The sequence below is a fragment of the Rattus norvegicus genome, chromosome 10 (genome assembly GCF_036323735.1).
Source record: "Rattus norvegicus strain BN/NHsdMcwi chromosome 10, GRCr8, whole genome shotgun sequence".
Classification (NCBI taxonomy): Eukaryota; Metazoa; Chordata; class Mammalia; order Rodentia; family Muridae; genus Rattus; species Rattus norvegicus.
The window spans coordinates 100298912-100316664 of NC_086028.1; the positions used below are offsets into that span (position 1 = coordinate 100298912).

General features: G+C 53.7%; 1 protein-coding gene across 4 annotated transcripts in view; it reads left to right on the top strand.

Annotated features, from left to right (window-relative positions):
• Kif19 (kinesin family member 19) overlaps positions 1-17753 on the top strand; it is a 26680-nt gene continuing 8927 nt past the window's right edge. For 2 of the 4 annotated variants that reach the window (XR_005489865.2, XM_039086185.2), the window contains exons 1-8: positions 1-530; positions 2108-2188; positions 14224-14334; positions 15067-15154; positions 15434-15570; positions 16624-16749; positions 17075-17269; positions 17546-17692. Coding sequence is in view for 3 of the 4 variants with exons in the window: in XM_039086185.2 (XP_038942113.1) it covers positions 492-530; positions 2108-2188; positions 14224-14334; positions 15067-15154; positions 15434-15570; positions 16624-16749; positions 17075-17269; positions 17546-17692 (924 nt within the window). In the remaining variant the exon portion in view is untranslated. The remainder of the gene's footprint in view (positions 531-2107; positions 2189-14223; positions 14335-15066; positions 15155-15433; positions 15571-16623; positions 16750-17074; positions 17270-17545; positions 17693-17753) is intronic. The other 2 variants (XM_039086184.2, NM_001415115.1) reach the window with 2 other exon arrangements.

Below are 17753 nucleotides of genomic sequence, written 5' to 3' on the forward strand. Positions count from 1 at the left end.
TGCCCAGCTAGTCGCGTGCCAGGCGGGTGTCGGGAGCGCAGAAGACACAGCCAGGGGCCGCGAGCCTGGGCACGGGTGTGTGCGGAGGGGCCACTAAACGGACGCCGCTGGGCCAGGAGGAGTTCCGGACGCTCAGACTGGGGGCTACTCGTACTGATAGAAAGCGTCAGGACCAGCAGCAGTAGCTGCAACAGTAGTGCAAGGGGACCGGGGGACATCCTGGGTGGAGGCGTCCAGCTCACCCAAGTTCAGGGGACCGAGCGCAGGGGGCGGGGCGAGCACAGGGGGCGGGGGAGCACAGGGGGGCGGGGCGGAGCCCGCCGAGCCCTCCTGGCCCCGCCTCCTGGTCAGCGCTCGGGCGGCAGGCGCGTTGTTGGTTTCGGGTTGTCAGGCAGCGGAGGCGGAAGAGCGACCCGAAGAGGTGACCACAGTGGAGGTGCGTCTCGGCCATGCCAGTTTTCGCGGCCTGAGGCTCTCTGCCTATCGCAATCATGAAGGACAGCGGTGACTCAAAGGACCAGCAACTCATGGTGAGACCCCTTATTGCTTGGTTCCCCACCATCAATCCTGAAACTTGACAGCCTCAAACATGGTGACCACTGAGAGCAAGAGATGGGAGTCTGGGACTGTGCAGAACAACGGTCCAAGTTCTAGGTGGCCAGAAGGTAGGATGATACTTCCTGAGGCTGGGAAATTAGCACCCACTCCCCGCAACCCCTGCCCAAGTTCAACCTTCTTTGGGCGAAGGCTTAGAGCTCTGTCAAGACCCAAGAGAGGTATAGCTCAGGCTATTGCCTGAGAAGGAAGCTGGTTTCTCTAGTGAACCAGAGGGCTTAAACCCAGCCAGTTCTTGCTTTAAAGGGAGATGGAGCCACATATAGAAAGACAAAACAGGGGGAGCCAGCACCAAGCATGGAGCAGTTAGTTATGGGCTGTCACCCAGACTCTGTCCGAATCAGGACTCCAGATACTTCAGATAGTCCCAGGGTCTCCTGGCCTTCGATGAATGGGCACTGGGAGGGAGTAAATGTAGGTAGAGGCCAAAGATAGATTCTTGACGATCAGTGGTGGAGGCTGTAGCTGCAAGGAGAAGAAAGCTTTGGTCCTACTCAGGTTAGGGGATAGGTGGAGATCTCTCTCCTCTCTCTCTCTCCCAGCCCTCTTCCCAGCCCTTAGCCTTAATCTTTGACCTGTGGAAATGGTCCTTCAACCCCAGCAGATGGTAGTCAGCAGATAGAGCAATGCCAGGAACCTGCATCTGCAAAAGGCAGCTTGTATTCAGGCCTAGGAACCAGTGCCAGACTCGGTGGCACCCTCTCTGGCAGTGAGAATGGCCTCTTTGAAAGAGTTTGCACCAAGAATATTCATTGTCATTCAAGGGTAAAGACAAAGGCCCTCCTTTCACCAAGGAGGTGCAGCCAGGAGGCTGATAAAGGCAATCTGACAGGCTGTGTGGATGAAATGAACTGGAGGTCCTTTTGGTCCCCTCAGTATCCAGCAGGCACCTCCTTTTGCTCAGCAGAAGAAATTCTCCCCACTCGCTGACTCTGTTTTTTTGGGAGGTGGGACAATGAGAGTGAAGGCCCACTATCTCTCAGTGGCCAAGAAATAAAGAGCAGAGAAGTCCTTGGTGACACTTCCTGGGAGTGTTAGGATGTGGTCACAAGTTGTTGGAAGGACAAGGGGAGGATCCCTGTCCCACCTTCACTTCCAGGCCATTCCTGCCACAGTCCACCTCCCTTCCTCACTCTCAGATGCAGACAGTCTCAGTCCCCAAGGCTCCGGATTGCAGCCCAAGGGAGTGACAAGTGTTTAATTTGGGCATGTGACTGATGAGCCTGTGTAGACAGTTTTCCCCCTTGGGGCTCCCTCTGAGGTATACAAGCTTTTGAAAAGAGACACTCAGACTCAGCCAGACACCCTGTGGACTGGCTGCCCTCTGGCTTAGGCAATGCCCTAGCCCTACAGCCTATCTTAAGGACCAAGATGGAGATGGTTGAATGCCAGAGAACACAAGCCTGTTGGGGAAGGATTCAAAGACCTTCTCATCCCTCTCTCCATGGCCAAGTGCGGTCCTATTAACCCAGGGCTCTGATCTTCCTCCCAGGTGGCACTTAGGGTCCGGCCTATCAGCGTGTCTGAGTTGGAGGAGGGAGCCACCCTCATCGCTCACAAGGTGGATGAGCAGGTACTTGGGGCTGCAGTCAGAAGCTTCAGGGTGGAGTCTGGCTCAGCTTGCTTGGCACGCCTGGCTGGACATGGAGAACTCTGTGTCTCGCCACGACAGCCTCTGGGTGGGCTGTCCACAGCATCACCAAGAGGTTTTCTTCTCTCGGGAAGACTTCCTAGATCAGCCCAAGAAAAGCAAAGAGGTTTTGGAGCCTGGGTGGGGCGCAGACCATAAAATATATTTTGGTCCACATGCTGTAGATGTTCCCATGTATGTCTGCTATCCACAGAGCACACATTTAGCTGGTCTAGCGGAAACCCACCTCTAGAACACGTGAGCTTGGCAAAGTTCTTCGCTGTCTACTCTCTTGGTCTTCATGAGAGCATGATGAGAGAGGGCATCTAAGACAATAATTATTCACAAAGAACCCACAGTAAGCTGGGAGCTGTGCCAAGAATTAGTAAAACACTCCAACATGAAAGGCCCCACACTCTCTGCTGCCGGAGCTTACTGTGGCAAGAGAAGACAGGGCATTGATCAAAGAATTAAAGCAAATATAACAATGTGCAGCCTAGAAGGGCTAGAAAAAAAGACTCTGTTGTTAAGAGAGTGAGAAGGGTTTTGGGCCTAGGCTCCCTTAAGAGATGGTGATGGAGGATTGGGGAGATGTCTCAGTGGTTAAAACACTTGCCTCAGGGGCATGAGGGCTGGAGTTTGGGTCTCCAGAACCCACATAAAATGCTATACTTGTGGGTGTACTGACCCAACTGTAGTAACTCCAGCCTTGGAAGGCAGAGACTGGAAACTCCCAGACTGAGCTAGCTGACAAGAGTTGTCATATTCATGAGCTCTGGGTTTGATTGAGAGACCTTGCCTCAACGCGCCCGGTGGGAGAGTGCTCAGAAAGGTTGCAGAGCAATTCAGGATGATCATCAACATCAGCATTAGGGTTCCATGTGTACACGTACATGCAAACATACGTACCAACACACAAGAAAAAAAAAGGGGGGGGGGACGAGTGATGAACCTGGCAGCGCACGTCTGTAATTCAGTACTCATGAGACTGAGGCTGGAGGATCAGGAATCCCCTGCAATCCTGGGCTTCAAATTGAGAGCCTGTCTTCACTGGCACTGGGGTTGATTATGACAATAAGCTCTTGCCAGGTGGTGGTGGTGGCGGTGGCACACACCTTTAATCCCAGCACTCTGGAAGCAGAGACAGACAGATCTCTGAGTTTGAGGCCAGCCTGGTCTATAGAGTGAGATCCAGGACAGCCAGGGCTACACAGAGAAACCCTGTCCATGGTGATGATGATGGTGGTGATGGTGATGACGATGATGATGGTGGTGATGGTGATGAAGAAAAGAGATCTTTGGGGAGGTACTCAAGAGGGAAAATTCTAACCACAAGGACTTGCTGTGTGCAAAGCCCTTGAGATGGGGCCACGATGCAATTGCATCACAGAGAGAAAGCTAGTGTGGCCCAAGAAGAGAGGGAAGAGGTGTGAGGTGAGGGTGATACAGGTAGGACCCCAACCAAACTCTTTGCCAACATGGCCACAATGCTTGTTTTGGGTTTGCTCGGGTAGGCACTTCAAGACCAAAGTACGAGAGTGGTCCAGGGGACGGGAGCATCTTGGTGTGACAGCCTGACACTCTGTGCTTCAGAGCTGTTTCACTGGGGCTCCCTGGCTGTGCTGTGGGATGGGCTGTGGCGTCAGGAGGCACGGACTGGAAGCTACAGTGGGCAGACGCTGCCCCTCGGCCAGGTCTCAGGAAGCCCCAAACGGTTTACTTCCTTTCGCCCCTTTCCTCAATGCCCTTGGGGAAAATGGAGGTGTCTGGAAGAACCCCACATGGTGAGCAGGAGCAGAGAATGTATGGAGACAGAGCAGGAGCCCCGTCTTTAAGTGGGGGAGCACGGCCTGCTGTCTTCTTTTCCAGTGGTTTGTAAGTTTTGATGTTGTTTGTTTGAGGCAGGGTCTCGTATAACCCAGGCTGGCCTTCAACTCACTATGTAGCCAGAAATGGCCTGGTCTCCATGCTTTTCCCTCCCGGGTGATAAAATTGTAGGTGAGCACCATTATTCTGGGGGATGAAATGCTGGAGATTCGATCCAAGGTGTCGTGCATGTCAGGCGAATATTCTATACAATGGAACTACATCCTTACAAACCAGCCCCACCCCCTCTCTTTAGCTTTTATTTTTATTCTATGGTGAACCTAGCAAACATACACACACACACACACACACACACACACACACACACACACACACACACCTTGCTACATGTTTGCAGGTATGTGTTTGCAGGTGCATGTTTGCAGGTGCATGTTTGCAGGTGCATGTTTGCAGGTGCATGTTTGGGGGATGTGCTTGTGGCTCTCTGGGATCAAACTCAGATTATCAGCTTCACCAGCTGGCCTATCTTCCTAGCCCCACCAGAGGATTTCTTTGGAAAGTCTTTGCTTGTGGCTGGCCCAGTGCTTGGTGCACAGGAAGGGCTCTGTGAATGTCGGTTCTCTTCTGTAGAGAAGGAGGTACCCGGGAGCTGCTGTTGTCTGCTGAGTGGGGCCAACTACAAGAGTCAAAGCCCTTGGGAGGAGACACCTCCTTCTAGACAAGGCCACTCCCTATTTCTGGTTCTAAGGATATCAGGTTCACAGTTTGGGACAATGGTGGCTCTCTCAGCTTCTCCTGGCTCCCGGCCACCTTGGGGGTTGATCAATATGAAGTGATGGCAACAGCCTCTGTTCAGGACCCACGCCTGTCAGACACTGGTTCCTTCTGTGTATGAGGGCAAAAGAGTGTGTCTCCTAGCCTGGCTCTGGCCTACCCCCAGCGAGCTACACCTCCCACCAGGCCAGAGCTGGGCCAGCCCAACAGGCTGCTCCTTTGTCAGCGGAGACTCTGAGAGTGCTGTCTAAGCATTATAGGCACAGGGCTATTCATGCCACCCCCTGCACTCTGCCCTAAGCTCCCCAGTGACTTCAAAACTGGGCTTGTAGAGGAGGACCTGGCCTAGCCCCTCTCACTGCTGCCTGGGAGTGGCTACAACAAAGGCCCAGTTGACAGCCCAAGTGAGCTGTCTATTGGCACACAGGCCCTGGCAACTGGGTGTTTAGGACACAGGAACCCAAGAATCAACATGGCGGAGAGACTTCCTTGTCTCTTGTTCTAATCAGCCTCAGCTGAAGAGGGTATACCAATGGGCAAAGTTCCTAAGCATCAAGCCAGTGTGAGTCCAAGGCAATAGCTAAGTTGTTAGACTGTTTTCCCAGCTCATACTGAGACCTAGATTTAATTCCCATCACCACAAAAACTGGGCATGGTGACACAGACCTGCACTCCTGGCACTTAAGAGGTAGAGGCAGGAGGATCGGAAGTTCATGGTCATCCTTGACTACATAGCAAGTGTGGGTCTAGCCTGGGGTTACATGATGAGACCCTGTCTCATTAAGTTAAAATGATGGAGAAAGGGAAGGAGAGAGGAAGAGAGGGAGAGAGGGAGAGAAGGAGAGAAGGAGAGAGAGAGAAAGAGAGAGAGAGAGAGAGAGAGAGAGAGAGAGAGAGAGAGAGAGAGAACAGGTCAATGTATGTCTAGATTCTGGGAACATTGAAGTGGGTCTTGGATTTGACAAGGAGTGGCTTCCAGGGACCTAGGATCACAGAGCCCTCATCCGGTTCAGGACAGTGATCTTCATGCCTCGGTCAGAGGGTCAGTACACAATGAGTAAACATGGCCTCCACCCAGAGGAAGGGGGCATGGGAGTTACTTCTCTCAAAGACTGCCCTGTGGGGTAGCCTCTGGCCCCAGGGTTAAGTAAACCCCTGTCTGCAGCCATATCAACTCTACACCAGAGCTCTCTGCAGTCCCCTGTGGCTGCTTCCCAGTGGTCTCCCCCTGGAGAGGTGTGGTGGGATCTCCCGCCTTAAGACTAGCTATGGTGTAGTGGATCCCGAAACCAGACCCTTCAAAAGAGCCAAGAAACCAGAAGGGGCCTGGACAATATCCCAGGTAGGGGTGGGGCTCAGGATAAACAACGGCCTTCTCCGCCCACCCACCCCTCCCAAAACCTCCTCCCAACCTCCCAGGCTGTTTATCTGCAGGATTTAAACCAAGCAGTTATACATATAATCCTGTAATTAGCACTTGTCCAACTGTCTGTCTTTGGGGCCTGGTGGAGCCACACAAGGGCTCTCCAGGAGGCCTACAAAAGGCCCAGGACAAATGAGGGAAGGAAGTTCAAGGCAGGGGGGCAGAGCATGAAGCAGAATGGCTACAAGGGTGGACCAGTGACCCAACCCTGACATGCCCTGGCTTGGTGCCTCCGGGCTGCTAATAACTCCCTGGGTCTCTATTTTCTGTCAGAGGACTGAAGAGTAAACACTTGCTCTACATACCCCAGAGCCATGGAGGGGATTATAGAGAGGAAAGGTGGCCATTGTGAAAGAAAATGTCATATAGGGTAACAGATGCCAGAGGTGCAACTGGAGTTAGCCTGCTTGCTGCCTAGAGTACAATGGGGATAGAGGCTCCTAGGCCCCCTCGTTCCCCATGAGCTGAGCATAGTGGGATAGGACCAGGGGATAGTCCAAGCTTAACCATATTCCCATTGTATGCCCAGGTTGGCGGTGATTGGATCCAACTCTCTCTGTGGTCCTTCATGTCTGGCTTCATTTTTTTTTTTTAGTATCCTGTTTTCAATGTTTGTGAATATTATAGCTTTTTGTCACTGTTTTTCATGACCAAGTAATACTTTAGAATATAGAGGTATCATGGACATTTGAATTGTTTGATTTTTGTTTGTTTGTTTTTTTGGCTCTTACACACAATGCTACAAGTATCCAGGGATTCCTACACTTAGCAGATGGGTGGGTACAAGGAAGAGTGTTGTTTCTTCTTCTTTTTTGAGATTTATGTTTATATACACTGTAGCTGTCTTCAGACACACTAGAAGAAGGCATCAGATCTCATCACAGATGGTTATGAAGCCACCATGCGGTTGCTGGGATTTGAACTCAGGACCTCTGGAAGAGCAGTTAGTGCTCCTAACCACTGAGCCATCTCTCTAGCCCAGAGAGAGTGCTTCTTAATGCAGACTTGTGGGCCCACCTCTCCAGAGATTTTATGTAATTCTGAGCAGCGCCTGGGGATTTTGTGGTTTACAAGGCATGTGCCTTGGGGCCCTGTGATAAAGGACTCAGCAGACTCCCTGAGAGACACCACATTAGACAACCTCTAGGTCACACCTCCCACCACCCTGAGCCTCAGGGTCCCTAAAGTCCCGCAGTCAGATGAGGTCCTGACAGGGACATCAGCCAAATGTAACTGTGCCCTCAGCAGCTGGCTGGGCTTTGGAGGCATTGAGTCTAGTAGGCTCTGCTCTTCTTGGCATGAAAGCCCCTCTCCCTCTCCCTCTCCCTCTCCCTCTCCCTCTCCCTCTCCCTCTCCCTCTCCCTCTCCCTCTCCCTCTCCCTCTCCCTCTCCCTCTCCCTCTCCCCCTCCCTCTCCCCCTCTCCTCCTCTCCCCCTCTCCCCCTCCCTCTTCTCCCCTTCTCCACCTCCCTCTCCCTCTCCCTCCCTCTCCCTCTCTCCCCCTCTCCCCCTAATCCTAACCCTAACCCTAACTTCCCCCTCTCCCCTCTCCTCCTCTCCCCCTCTCCCCCTCCTCTCCTCCTCTCCCCCTCCCTCTTCTCCCCTTCTCCCCCTCCCCCTTCCTCCCTCCCTCTCCCCCTCTCTCCCTCTCCTCCTCTTCCTCCCTCCCCCTCCCCGTCCTTCCCTCCCCCCCCTCCTCTCTGTTTCTCTCTCTCTCCTCTCTGTTTCTCTCTCTCAGCCTCATGGGGTCCCTGTGTCTACAGATAGAAATTTGACCAGCAACAGATGTTCTTATTAACAAAACCCCAGAATCAGCCTTTCAGGTATGATCGCCACGCAGAATCGGGGTTTGGCCCTGCTTCTTCTACCTGTGGGTATGGAGTGACTGTGAGCCTGCTCTCTGGACTGAGGATGAGTCACCCTGGCGTTTTGAGTCATGGCTTCTTCCTGTTCCTCCTCCTTTACCTCCAACTGAGCCACTCATGCCCCTCCCAACGTGATGCCTTAGCTCAAGGTCATACTTCCCTTGTCTCCGAGCCCCATTTGAGGAGGTTCTCTCATCTTTGGGGATCTTTACTGTCGGGCTTTGAAACCAGGGGAAAAGAGTGGGGGCTGTTGGGTTTTACACCAGGGCCATCTTGCCCTCAAGGGGACATTTGGCAACATCAAAGCTGGGGGAAGACTGTTACCAGCATCCAGTGGGTTACGGTCCACGGATCCTGCTCAATACACATAAGACAGTGGCAGTGAAGAATACTCAATGATAGGACACTGGGTTAGGTGCCATCACCACCAGAAGCCAGAGGAACCCCAGTAAAGCTGCAATGTTGATCAAAGCCCCACAGCTCAGCAGGAGAAAGGCCTGATATGTCTGTGCAGGCACTCCTCACCCAGGAGATATCAAGAGAGCCTGGTCCCTGCTGGAACCCCTCTCAGAGGCTAGACAGCCTCTCCCCGGGGTAAAGCCCCTCTTCTCTGCAGTAGTTCAAGGTTCTGAGCGACTCTAGAAGTCCTGATCACCTTTGTACTGGCCTAAGAGCCAGGCCAGAGCGAATTCATAGGAGGGGAGACCCACAGCTGCCAGGTCCCAAGGGCTTCAGGGTGGCTGAGCCTGCAGCTATGTGGGTGTGTAGGCCAGTGCCATTCAAGTTCAGACGGATTTTCACAGACAGGGAAGGCTGGCGAGCCGCCTGCCTTCTGCTCTTACCATCTCCCACCCGTGTCTTCTGTTAAGTTTTCTGGCCATGTCTATGGGAGTCCCCGATGCCTGTGCTACACCTACTTTGGGTCATGGCCACACCCAGTTCTCTGAGGCAGGGGAGCCGCCTTGAGTGAGGATGGTGCCTTGGGTGGTGCATGAGTTTGCAATGTGTAAGGAAGTTCACGTGGCTGCAGGGACTCAATGACAGTTATTGTCTCATAGGCTTGCTGGCCAGACGGCTCTGCAGAAAGAGTCTGTGTATGGGCTTATAGATGGCTCTGTCCACCCTGCCTCTCCACACCACCTTCCACCTGTGCAGAAAAGTGGTTCTGTTGTTTGTTTCAGCCAGAGTCACCCTGCCTAGACCAGGTTGACTTAGAACTTGCCATGCTCCTCCCAACTCTGCCTCCTTCATGGATCACACAGCACAACCATCGGTTTGGCGCTGTGGGTCTTTATGATTAGGTGTCCATCACAGCTGGGCCGTGGAGGGGACTCACAATACATAGAACTGTGCTCTTTACACAGGGCACTGGTTGGTTAGATGCAAGGTGGTTTGGTTCCGGGACCCAGATCCCTCACCCTCAGCCCACCCATGCCTGCTGCTTCCGGTGAGTGACTGTTCAGATAGCTGCCTGGAGCAAGTGCTCACCCACTGGGGGTTTAATTGTGTCTCCCATCTCCACCCCAAGTCCTCTAATCCCAGGACCCTAAACAGGGGCTTTTTTGGACATGCCTACTCATGAATGTCGTTACTTACATAAGGGTGAGGTCATAGTAAGAGTAAGATGGACCCTTAAGACATCAGACGTGTCAGGCTGGGGGTGCAGCTCAGTTGGTAGACTGCTTGTCTGTCATGCATGAAGCTCTGAGTTCGATTCCCCGACACTGTATAAAACTGGGTGTGGCGACACACTCTTACAATCTTAGCACTCAGAAACAAAGGTCATCTTCGGCTACATAGTGAGTCTGAGGCCAGTCTGGGCTAGCCAGGCCAGCATGGGCTAGCCAGGCCAGCATGGTGGCACATGCCTTTAATCTCACCATTTAAAAGGAAGAGGCAGGTAGATCTCTTGAGTTCAAGGCCATCCTGGTCTACATAGTGAGTTCCACAGTACTACACAGAGAAACCCTATCTTGAAAGAGAGAGAGAGAGAGAGAGAGAGAGAGAGAGAGAGAGAGAGAAGACCAAAAAAGCCTTTAGCCTGGTGCCTGGACATCCCAAACTGCCCCTAAAGGCAGCTGTATTGAGCAAATGTCCTTGGACCTGTGTTGTGTACCATCAGCCAGGGTGGCATTCAGAGGGTTCCAAAGCCAGGGTCATCACGAGCTTACAGCAGGGCCTGGGTCTACCGTGTGAGGATACCCAGGAAGCAGTACCAAAGCAAAACTGCAGGCTTTCTTATGTAATAGTGATTTGCCTGCGTGCATGCCTGCAGGCCAGAAGAGGTCATTGGATCCCATTACAGAGGGTTGTGAGCCACCCTGTGGTTGCTGGGAATTGAACTCAGGACCTCTGGAAGAGCAGTCAGTGCTCTTAACCACTGAGCCATCTCTCCAGTCCACAACTGCAGGCTTTCTTTCCAACCTGAATTTCTTCCTAGAGACCAGAGACCATGTCCGGCCTTTTACCTCCTGGCCTTCTTGCTCATGTTTTTCTCTTGAATGTTCTTCTGCCCCACCTTTCTTGGCTGCCTCCTGCTCAACCTTGAAGACACTTTACCAAGGTCGTCTCTTCCAGGTTGCCTTCCTGTGCCAGCAGGGCTGTATCTGGGGATCTCTCCTCCGTACACCAGCTCTCCCCTGGTTATGAATCTGAGTGTGTCAGAAAGCAAGACACCAGGCCTCATTCTCCTATTTCTCTAAGGCCTTTCCCATGTATGGGGCACATTGTAGGTGCTTCACAGATGAATTGCACTGTCCTGAATACCCCAAGCCAATCTCCGTGGCATCCCAGGCTTCCTTCCCAATCCTTTCTGGCTCAGCGATGGTTTACCTGGTCAAGGGGCACAAGGGCTCCCTTGTGCACTGTGACAGTCAGAAACAACATTGATAATCCGGGGTCCTGACAGATGGATCCCAGACAAAGCCCTCATTAAGTGGGATGGTGGCATGTGGGATGACATTTGGTGCTTTGATGCGGGAGCATTTGGTCATCAAAGAAACTGGGTGTCCAGGTGGACTTGGCAATGCCTGAAAGTCATATAAAGGCCATCTGTTAGAGTAGGTGACAATACATGCTGTTCACCCCCTTCACCAAAGCCCCTTGAGGCTCCTTGCCCACAGGAACCCCATTACTCAAAATGAGAGTTGTTCTAGCTGGCCCGCTCCTGTTGCAGCCCTCAGGAACCCACGCCAGAGCCCATGGGGCCAGGTTTTGTCTTCATCTAGGTCTGAAATCTGAGCAGGCTCAGGCTGATGACAGCCTGGGATAGGGCTTAAACCCTACAGAAGGCTTGGAGGACTTTAGGGCTGATTCCCTGAGGAGAGGCCAGTGACTAAGGATAGGTGACCTCCTAGGCAACAGTGTACACTGAGATCACAGTGGCTGCTAGCTTTTGGGGTGGGCAGGCAGAGTTGGTGGCTTTTCCCTGCACAGGACCACCACTCAAGCACCCAGCCTGTCTGTGACCCTTCCCTCTAGCCAGCTCACCTGAAGCCCCATCTGATTGACAAAAACTTCTGTCTCCTGAGGAGACACCCAACCCTGGAGAACCACAAAGGGGGGGAGGGTGGTTGCTGCTGTCTGGGGTGAGGTGGATGCAGGAAGCCTAGGTGCAAGCCTGCTCCAAGTATTGGGTGGAGGAAGGGAGGTGCTGATCCTAGGACAGACATGAAACGTGGAGACAAATCTGCTAGAATCCCAAGGCCCTGGTCCTCCTAAATCTTTAGTCCTGACTGGGAGACTCAAAGGAACCCACTGAGACCCTCCCAAGCTCCTGAGTTTAGTTGAGCATGTAAGCTGTTGTCCTGCCACCTCACCTTCACGACCAGCCTCTGTTGCTTGCTGATGCCTTTCCATGCCTGGCCTATTCACAAGTCCTTTGGAACAAGTCCTGGCTCTCCTGCTGATCCCTGGGAGTGGTGAAGGTGGGGCACAGCTACTGTCTCTGCCTTCCTCTTGGTCCTCTATGAGGACCCAGCTTACGCATGTGTACTGTGTCATTCCCTAAGGCCAAATGAGCACACAGGGCTAATGTGAACAGCGGCGGGTGGGAGCTTGGGGTGTTAAAGCACCCACAAGCCCCTGTGACAACAGAGGGAGCAGGGTCTGTTAGGGAGGGCTCAGAGGGTGAGGTGAGCAGGTACCAGCCTGAGAGCCAAGTCCATCCAGCTCTACCATTTTTAAGCAACTAGATGCTAGGCTCTGACCGCCCTGTCTGAGAGTAATAATGAGAAATCCATGTTGAAGGGCTCAGTTAAGAACTGGTATTGAGGGACTGGGGATTTAGCTCAGTGGTAGAGCGCTTACCTAGGAAGCGCAAGGCCCTGGGTTCGGTCCCCAGCTCCGAAAAAAAGAACCAAAAAAAAAAAAAAAGAACTGGTATTGACTGGGTGTGATGGTGCATGCCTGTAATCCCAGGCTGAGGGACGAGGAGGACTGCTCTAAGCCCAAAGCTAGCAGGGCTACAGAGCAAGACCCTGTCTTGAAGGAAAAGAAACCAGAACAAAGAAACAGTGCTTGTCAGTGTGCCCCAAGATGTAGCGTTAGTGTGCCCCAGGAGTGAACAGCAGCGTGCACGGGGAGTGAAGCCGCCCTCCTTGTCCTTCCCCTCCCTGGTAGAGGATCTAAGGCCACCATCTGGCCCCTGGGAGCAGCCCCATCTCATTAGGTAAGGATCATGGGACGGCTTATTTCCCTGGGCTGTCTGGCAGAGCCTGGTGTCTGGAGAACTGTGCCTCTCAGGGCCAACTACCTTGTGCAAGGGAGCCTCAGATGTTGCCACTCCGCCTGTCCTCTGCTTGTTCTTGCCATGATACATTTGATAGCAGAGTCTTGGGGTGAGGGCAGTTGGTGAAGTCCCTTCTCCTGCCTCCACGCCTACTCTTCCTCTTCATGACTCCTTGAAAGAGGACTCAGCATGTGTTGCACACTGTTCCCCTGGGCTCTTCATAGCCCTGAGGGAGATTACAGCACCATTTCTTCCACTGGGGAGGAGACTGAGGCTCAGGCAGGTCCCCATGGAGGGATGGGGCCACCCCGAGAATGAGAGGCAGGGCTAGGATTCAAAGTGCATCCCTAGTGTGCCTTGGTCCTCTCTGAAACTCAGACTCTGCCCCAGGAGTAGCTGAGTGTTTTCCGAGGTTCCCATCTTGCATCCTGTTCTAGACCAGGAACCCAGCAAGGACCCAGCCACTTGTTCCATGTTCCCACTCAGAGCTCTCTTGGCAAAGCTCAATACGGGAGCGGGGGGTGGGGAGCACCTGGGCAGAATGAAGTGGGCTCAGTGACTATTCTTAAAACAGGGGAGGGGCCCAACCAGCCTGTTCCACACCTTAATGTATGTGTGTGGACACATTCAGAGTACAGCTGACCTCACCCCACAGGGGTGGAACACCAGCTTCAGGTCCTGCGGACTCTCTAACCCCAGGTCTTGGCTAGGAATGTGGGGTTGTATTAAGTTCTTATAGGAGGGACCTAAGCCCACCTGCTTTTTTCACACGAGTCACCCAACTGTCAGCAGCTCTCGGCCTGCCTTGTTCTGCATCGGACTAGAGGCTGGGCGTGGAGGGCCAGGCAGGGTCTTGAGGGCCCCGGGGCTGCAGAGATGCAGTTAAGAGCCTTCTGGTTTGGGGTCAGGGTCCTGGGTTCTGAGATCTGACCCTCCACAGGCTAGAGTTTAGCTTGAAATTCCTCATGTGTCAGGCAGGACCCCGCAGCACTTCACCGTCACTGAAATGGGACGAAGCGAGGCTGTGGTGGACGTGGAGGTGGGAGTGGGCAAAACAGATCTCAAGACCTTGCCACAAAAGATGTGTGGCCATCCCTCTCCTGGGAAAGACAGCATGAGGGTGGTACTGTGGTTAAGGGAAGAGACCTTGGATCCGAGGTTCACTGTTAGCCGCCCCCCCCCCACACACACACACACAGAGAGAGAGAGAGAGAGAGAGAGAGAGGGAGAGAGAGTTCTCTGCTGCTAGTCACTCATCATCAGAGAGGTTTTATCTCCCAAGCCCAGATAGTGCTGGGAGAGGTCTACATGCTGTAGGAACTCCGTGTGACTGTGGTCTCCCTTCTCGGGTACATTTGCAGATGGTGGTTCTTATGGACCCGATGGAGGACCCTGATGACATTCTGCGGGCACACCGGTCCCGGGAGAAGTCATACCTCTTTGACGTGGCCTTTGACTTCACTGCTACCCAGGTAAGGGGAGAATGTGGTCTGGGAACACAGGAAAACAAAACCTCTCCACACTTCGCCCTGCAAGGACAGTCCTCAGGGGACCTGCTCACTCTTCTCCAACACTTGCTCAAGCACCCACTTCCCAGAGCCTTGCCCATTTGTGAACGGTTTGCCTGCAATGCCTCCCTCCTGCGCTTCTGCATGGCCCGGCATCACGTGACAGCTTGCCCATACAACTGCAGGGCCACACAGAGGGCCTCCTGCAGAAGCACGCTTGGTTAGTTAACACTCAAATCCCACTTTGCATAGAGCAGCTACATGAGACACCCCCACAGCTGGCCTATAGGGGCCTGGGGAGGAGAACCGCGCAGCCCATCTGGTGAGGGGAGGGCAGGCGGCGGGCAGACGCAAGAAAATCCGACACCCTCCTAGGGATCCTATCTTGCTTATCTTCCGGATGCTCAGATGTTTCTAAGAGCTGACTGCACCCTCAGAGCAGGGAGTGTGGTAGGGGAGCCAGCTGTAGAGGAGGCTTCTCAGGTGTCCTGAGCCCTCTTTGCAGGCTGGTGTCCCCCCTGAGGGGTGTAAGCAGAGAGTACCTTCCTCCACTTTCCACACCCTCTTACCTCTCTGGCTTAGGGCTCCAGGGACAGACACTCCATCTGTTCTCTGCGAGAAACGGCCTGTAGGCACTGATGCCTTGTCCTATCCATCTCTCAGACCTCTAACAAGTCCCTTCCCTCTTCCCTGCAGGAGATGGTGTATCAGGCCACCACCAAGAGCCTCATCGAGGGTGTCATCTCAGGGTACAACGCCACCGTGTTTGCCTATGGCCCTACAGGTGAGGGGGAAGCCCAGACGTAGGCAAGAACTACAGCACCCTTCTTGTCTCCCCTGGGAGATCAGAGAACCAGCCTGGCCCGAAGATGGTCAGGGGTAGAGGGAATGAGGCAAACCTTGCCTCACCCAGGACCCTTCTCCCCCAAAGACCCCATTCCTCAGCTATGGGACGGGGGTCGGGGGAGCAGCCTCAAGGGCAGCTCAGGGTTGCCAGAACACTTTCCCAATAAGGCTTCATCCCCGGCCCCTGCCCTGCTCACCATCAGTCTGCCTTATCCAGGCTGTGGGAAGACCTACACCATGCTGGGCACTGACCACGAGCCAGGCATCTATGTTCGGACCCTCAATGACCTGTTCCGGGCCATCGAGGAGACCAGCAATGACATGGAATATGAGGTATCCATGTCCTACCTGGAGGCAAGTCCACACCGGGCTTGGGTAGGAGGTACATAGGACAGGGTGGTCCACCTCCCTAGAGCCAGTCACTGGCAGTCCCTGGGCAGCTCCACATGGCTGTCCCACAACCCACACATATAGCATTAGCCTCACTTGATAAAAACTGAGACTTGAGAGCCAGGCATGGTGGCACACGCCTTTACTCCCAGAACTCAGGGGGCAGAGGCAGCTGGATTTTTTTAGTTCAAGGCCAGCCTGGTCTACAGAGCAATTTCCAGGACAGCCAGGGCTACACAGAGAACCCTGTCTCAAAAATAAATAAATAAATAAATGAATAAATAAATAAATAAATTTATTTTTTGAACCCTGTCTCAAAAATAAATAAATAAATAAATAAATAAATAAATAAATAAATAAATAAATTTTTTTGAAACACAGAGAACTTAGGCCACAGACTTGGGAGCCTGTGGCTCTAATGTGGCATTGCGTGCCACAGTAGCAGTTTGGGTACCATCCTCTGAAAGCACCCCTCCTATGAGCCCATTCCTTAAGCAAACATCAACCCATTCTGGATTTGATGGGTTGAGAGGTCAGGGGTGAGCCGGGGCTTATCTAAGCCAGCCAGCCAGCCTCCATCTGGCTCCTCTGGGAGCTGATTATCTCCAGGGCGATGCCTCAGAAAGAGTAGTGAGGGAGCAGCAAGCGGGTCTTGACTCAGCCAGCTGGGCTTGGTTTAAAGCAGGTTGGGGGAGGGAGTGGAAGCAGGGGGTGGTAGGGTGGGGGGATGGTTGCCTAGCAACATTCTGAGTTCCCCCTTCTGGCCAAAGCTCCTGCATAGATCAGGTCCACATGTCCTGCCCAGGACTGGCCTCTCTGTGGAGAGAGCCCCAGATGATCCTGAAGCCTCCTGCAATGTTGGCTTTGAAACCTCTATCATCCTGTAACGGTAGCACTTCCCCGAGTTAGGACTTCTCTCACACCGCCTGGGGTCCAGCAAACAGAAGCACGAGGTCCTGCTCCAGGCCCGGACCTCTTATCGTTCATCTCCCTCCTCCTCTCGCACTGTCCCATCAGATCTACAATGAAATGATCCGGGACCTACTGAACCCGGCCCTGGGGTACCTGGAGCTGAGGGAAGACTCCAAGGGGGTGATCCAGGTGGCCGGGATCACCGAAGTGTCCACCATCAATGCCAAGGAGGCAAGTCGCCAGCAACTGGCTAGGAACCACGGGCAGGACAATCACTCTGAGGGGAGCAGAACAAGGGACCAAGGCCAGGGTACCACTAGGACAGAGATACCCTGAATGGTGGCAAGAGGTCACACCCCCCCCATCATGCCCTAACATAATCATCCTAGTAAAGAGCCAGATCTCAGAGCCTCTCTATTTACAGAGAGACCTGCTTGCAGAGAACTGCCCGGACCCCTTAGCCCACGCTGGGAGGCTAATAGGCTGGACCTCTCGCGCCAAGCCCAGGCTGCTCTCTACAGGGTCCTCACCAGTCATATCCGTCTCCCCTTCCCAGATCATGCAGCTGCTGATGAAGGGGAACCGGCAGAGGACACAAGAGCCCACAGCTGCCAATCAGACTTCCTCCCGCTCCCACGCTGTGCTCCAGGTGGCTGTGCGCCAGCGCAACCGGGTCAAGAACATCCTCCAGGAGGTGCGGCAGGGCCGCCTGTTCATGATTGATCTGGCTGGCTCCGAGCGTGCCTCCCAGGTAAGGCCTGATCAGTGGGCACAACGGGGTGGGGAGGGGGCATGGCTTCCCAGAGGCAAGCAATAGGGTGGGGTGGGGCTATGCAAGGGTGATGGCCCTCCGGTTAAGGTTAGCTTTCAGAGGAGGAGGGACCTCAGGAGAGGCTAACGAGATAGGGCAGTTGGGAAGGCAGGATGTCTCCAGGATGGGGAGGAGTTTCGGGGAGGGGTGTGGCTGAATGAGGCTCCGGTGGGTTAACCTCCTGGGCTATAGTGATACCCCTTGCCATCTACCCAGACGCAGAACCGGGGGCAGCGCATGAAGGAAGGAGCCCACATCAACCGCTCTCTGCTGGCCCTGGGCAACTGCATCAACGCGCTGAGTGACAAGGGCGGTAATAAATACATCAACTACCGGGACAGCAAACTCACCCGGCTCCTGAAGGTACCAGAGCAAGCTAGGCCTGAGCTCTGTGGTTAAGAGCAGGCCTGCCGGGCCACACCCA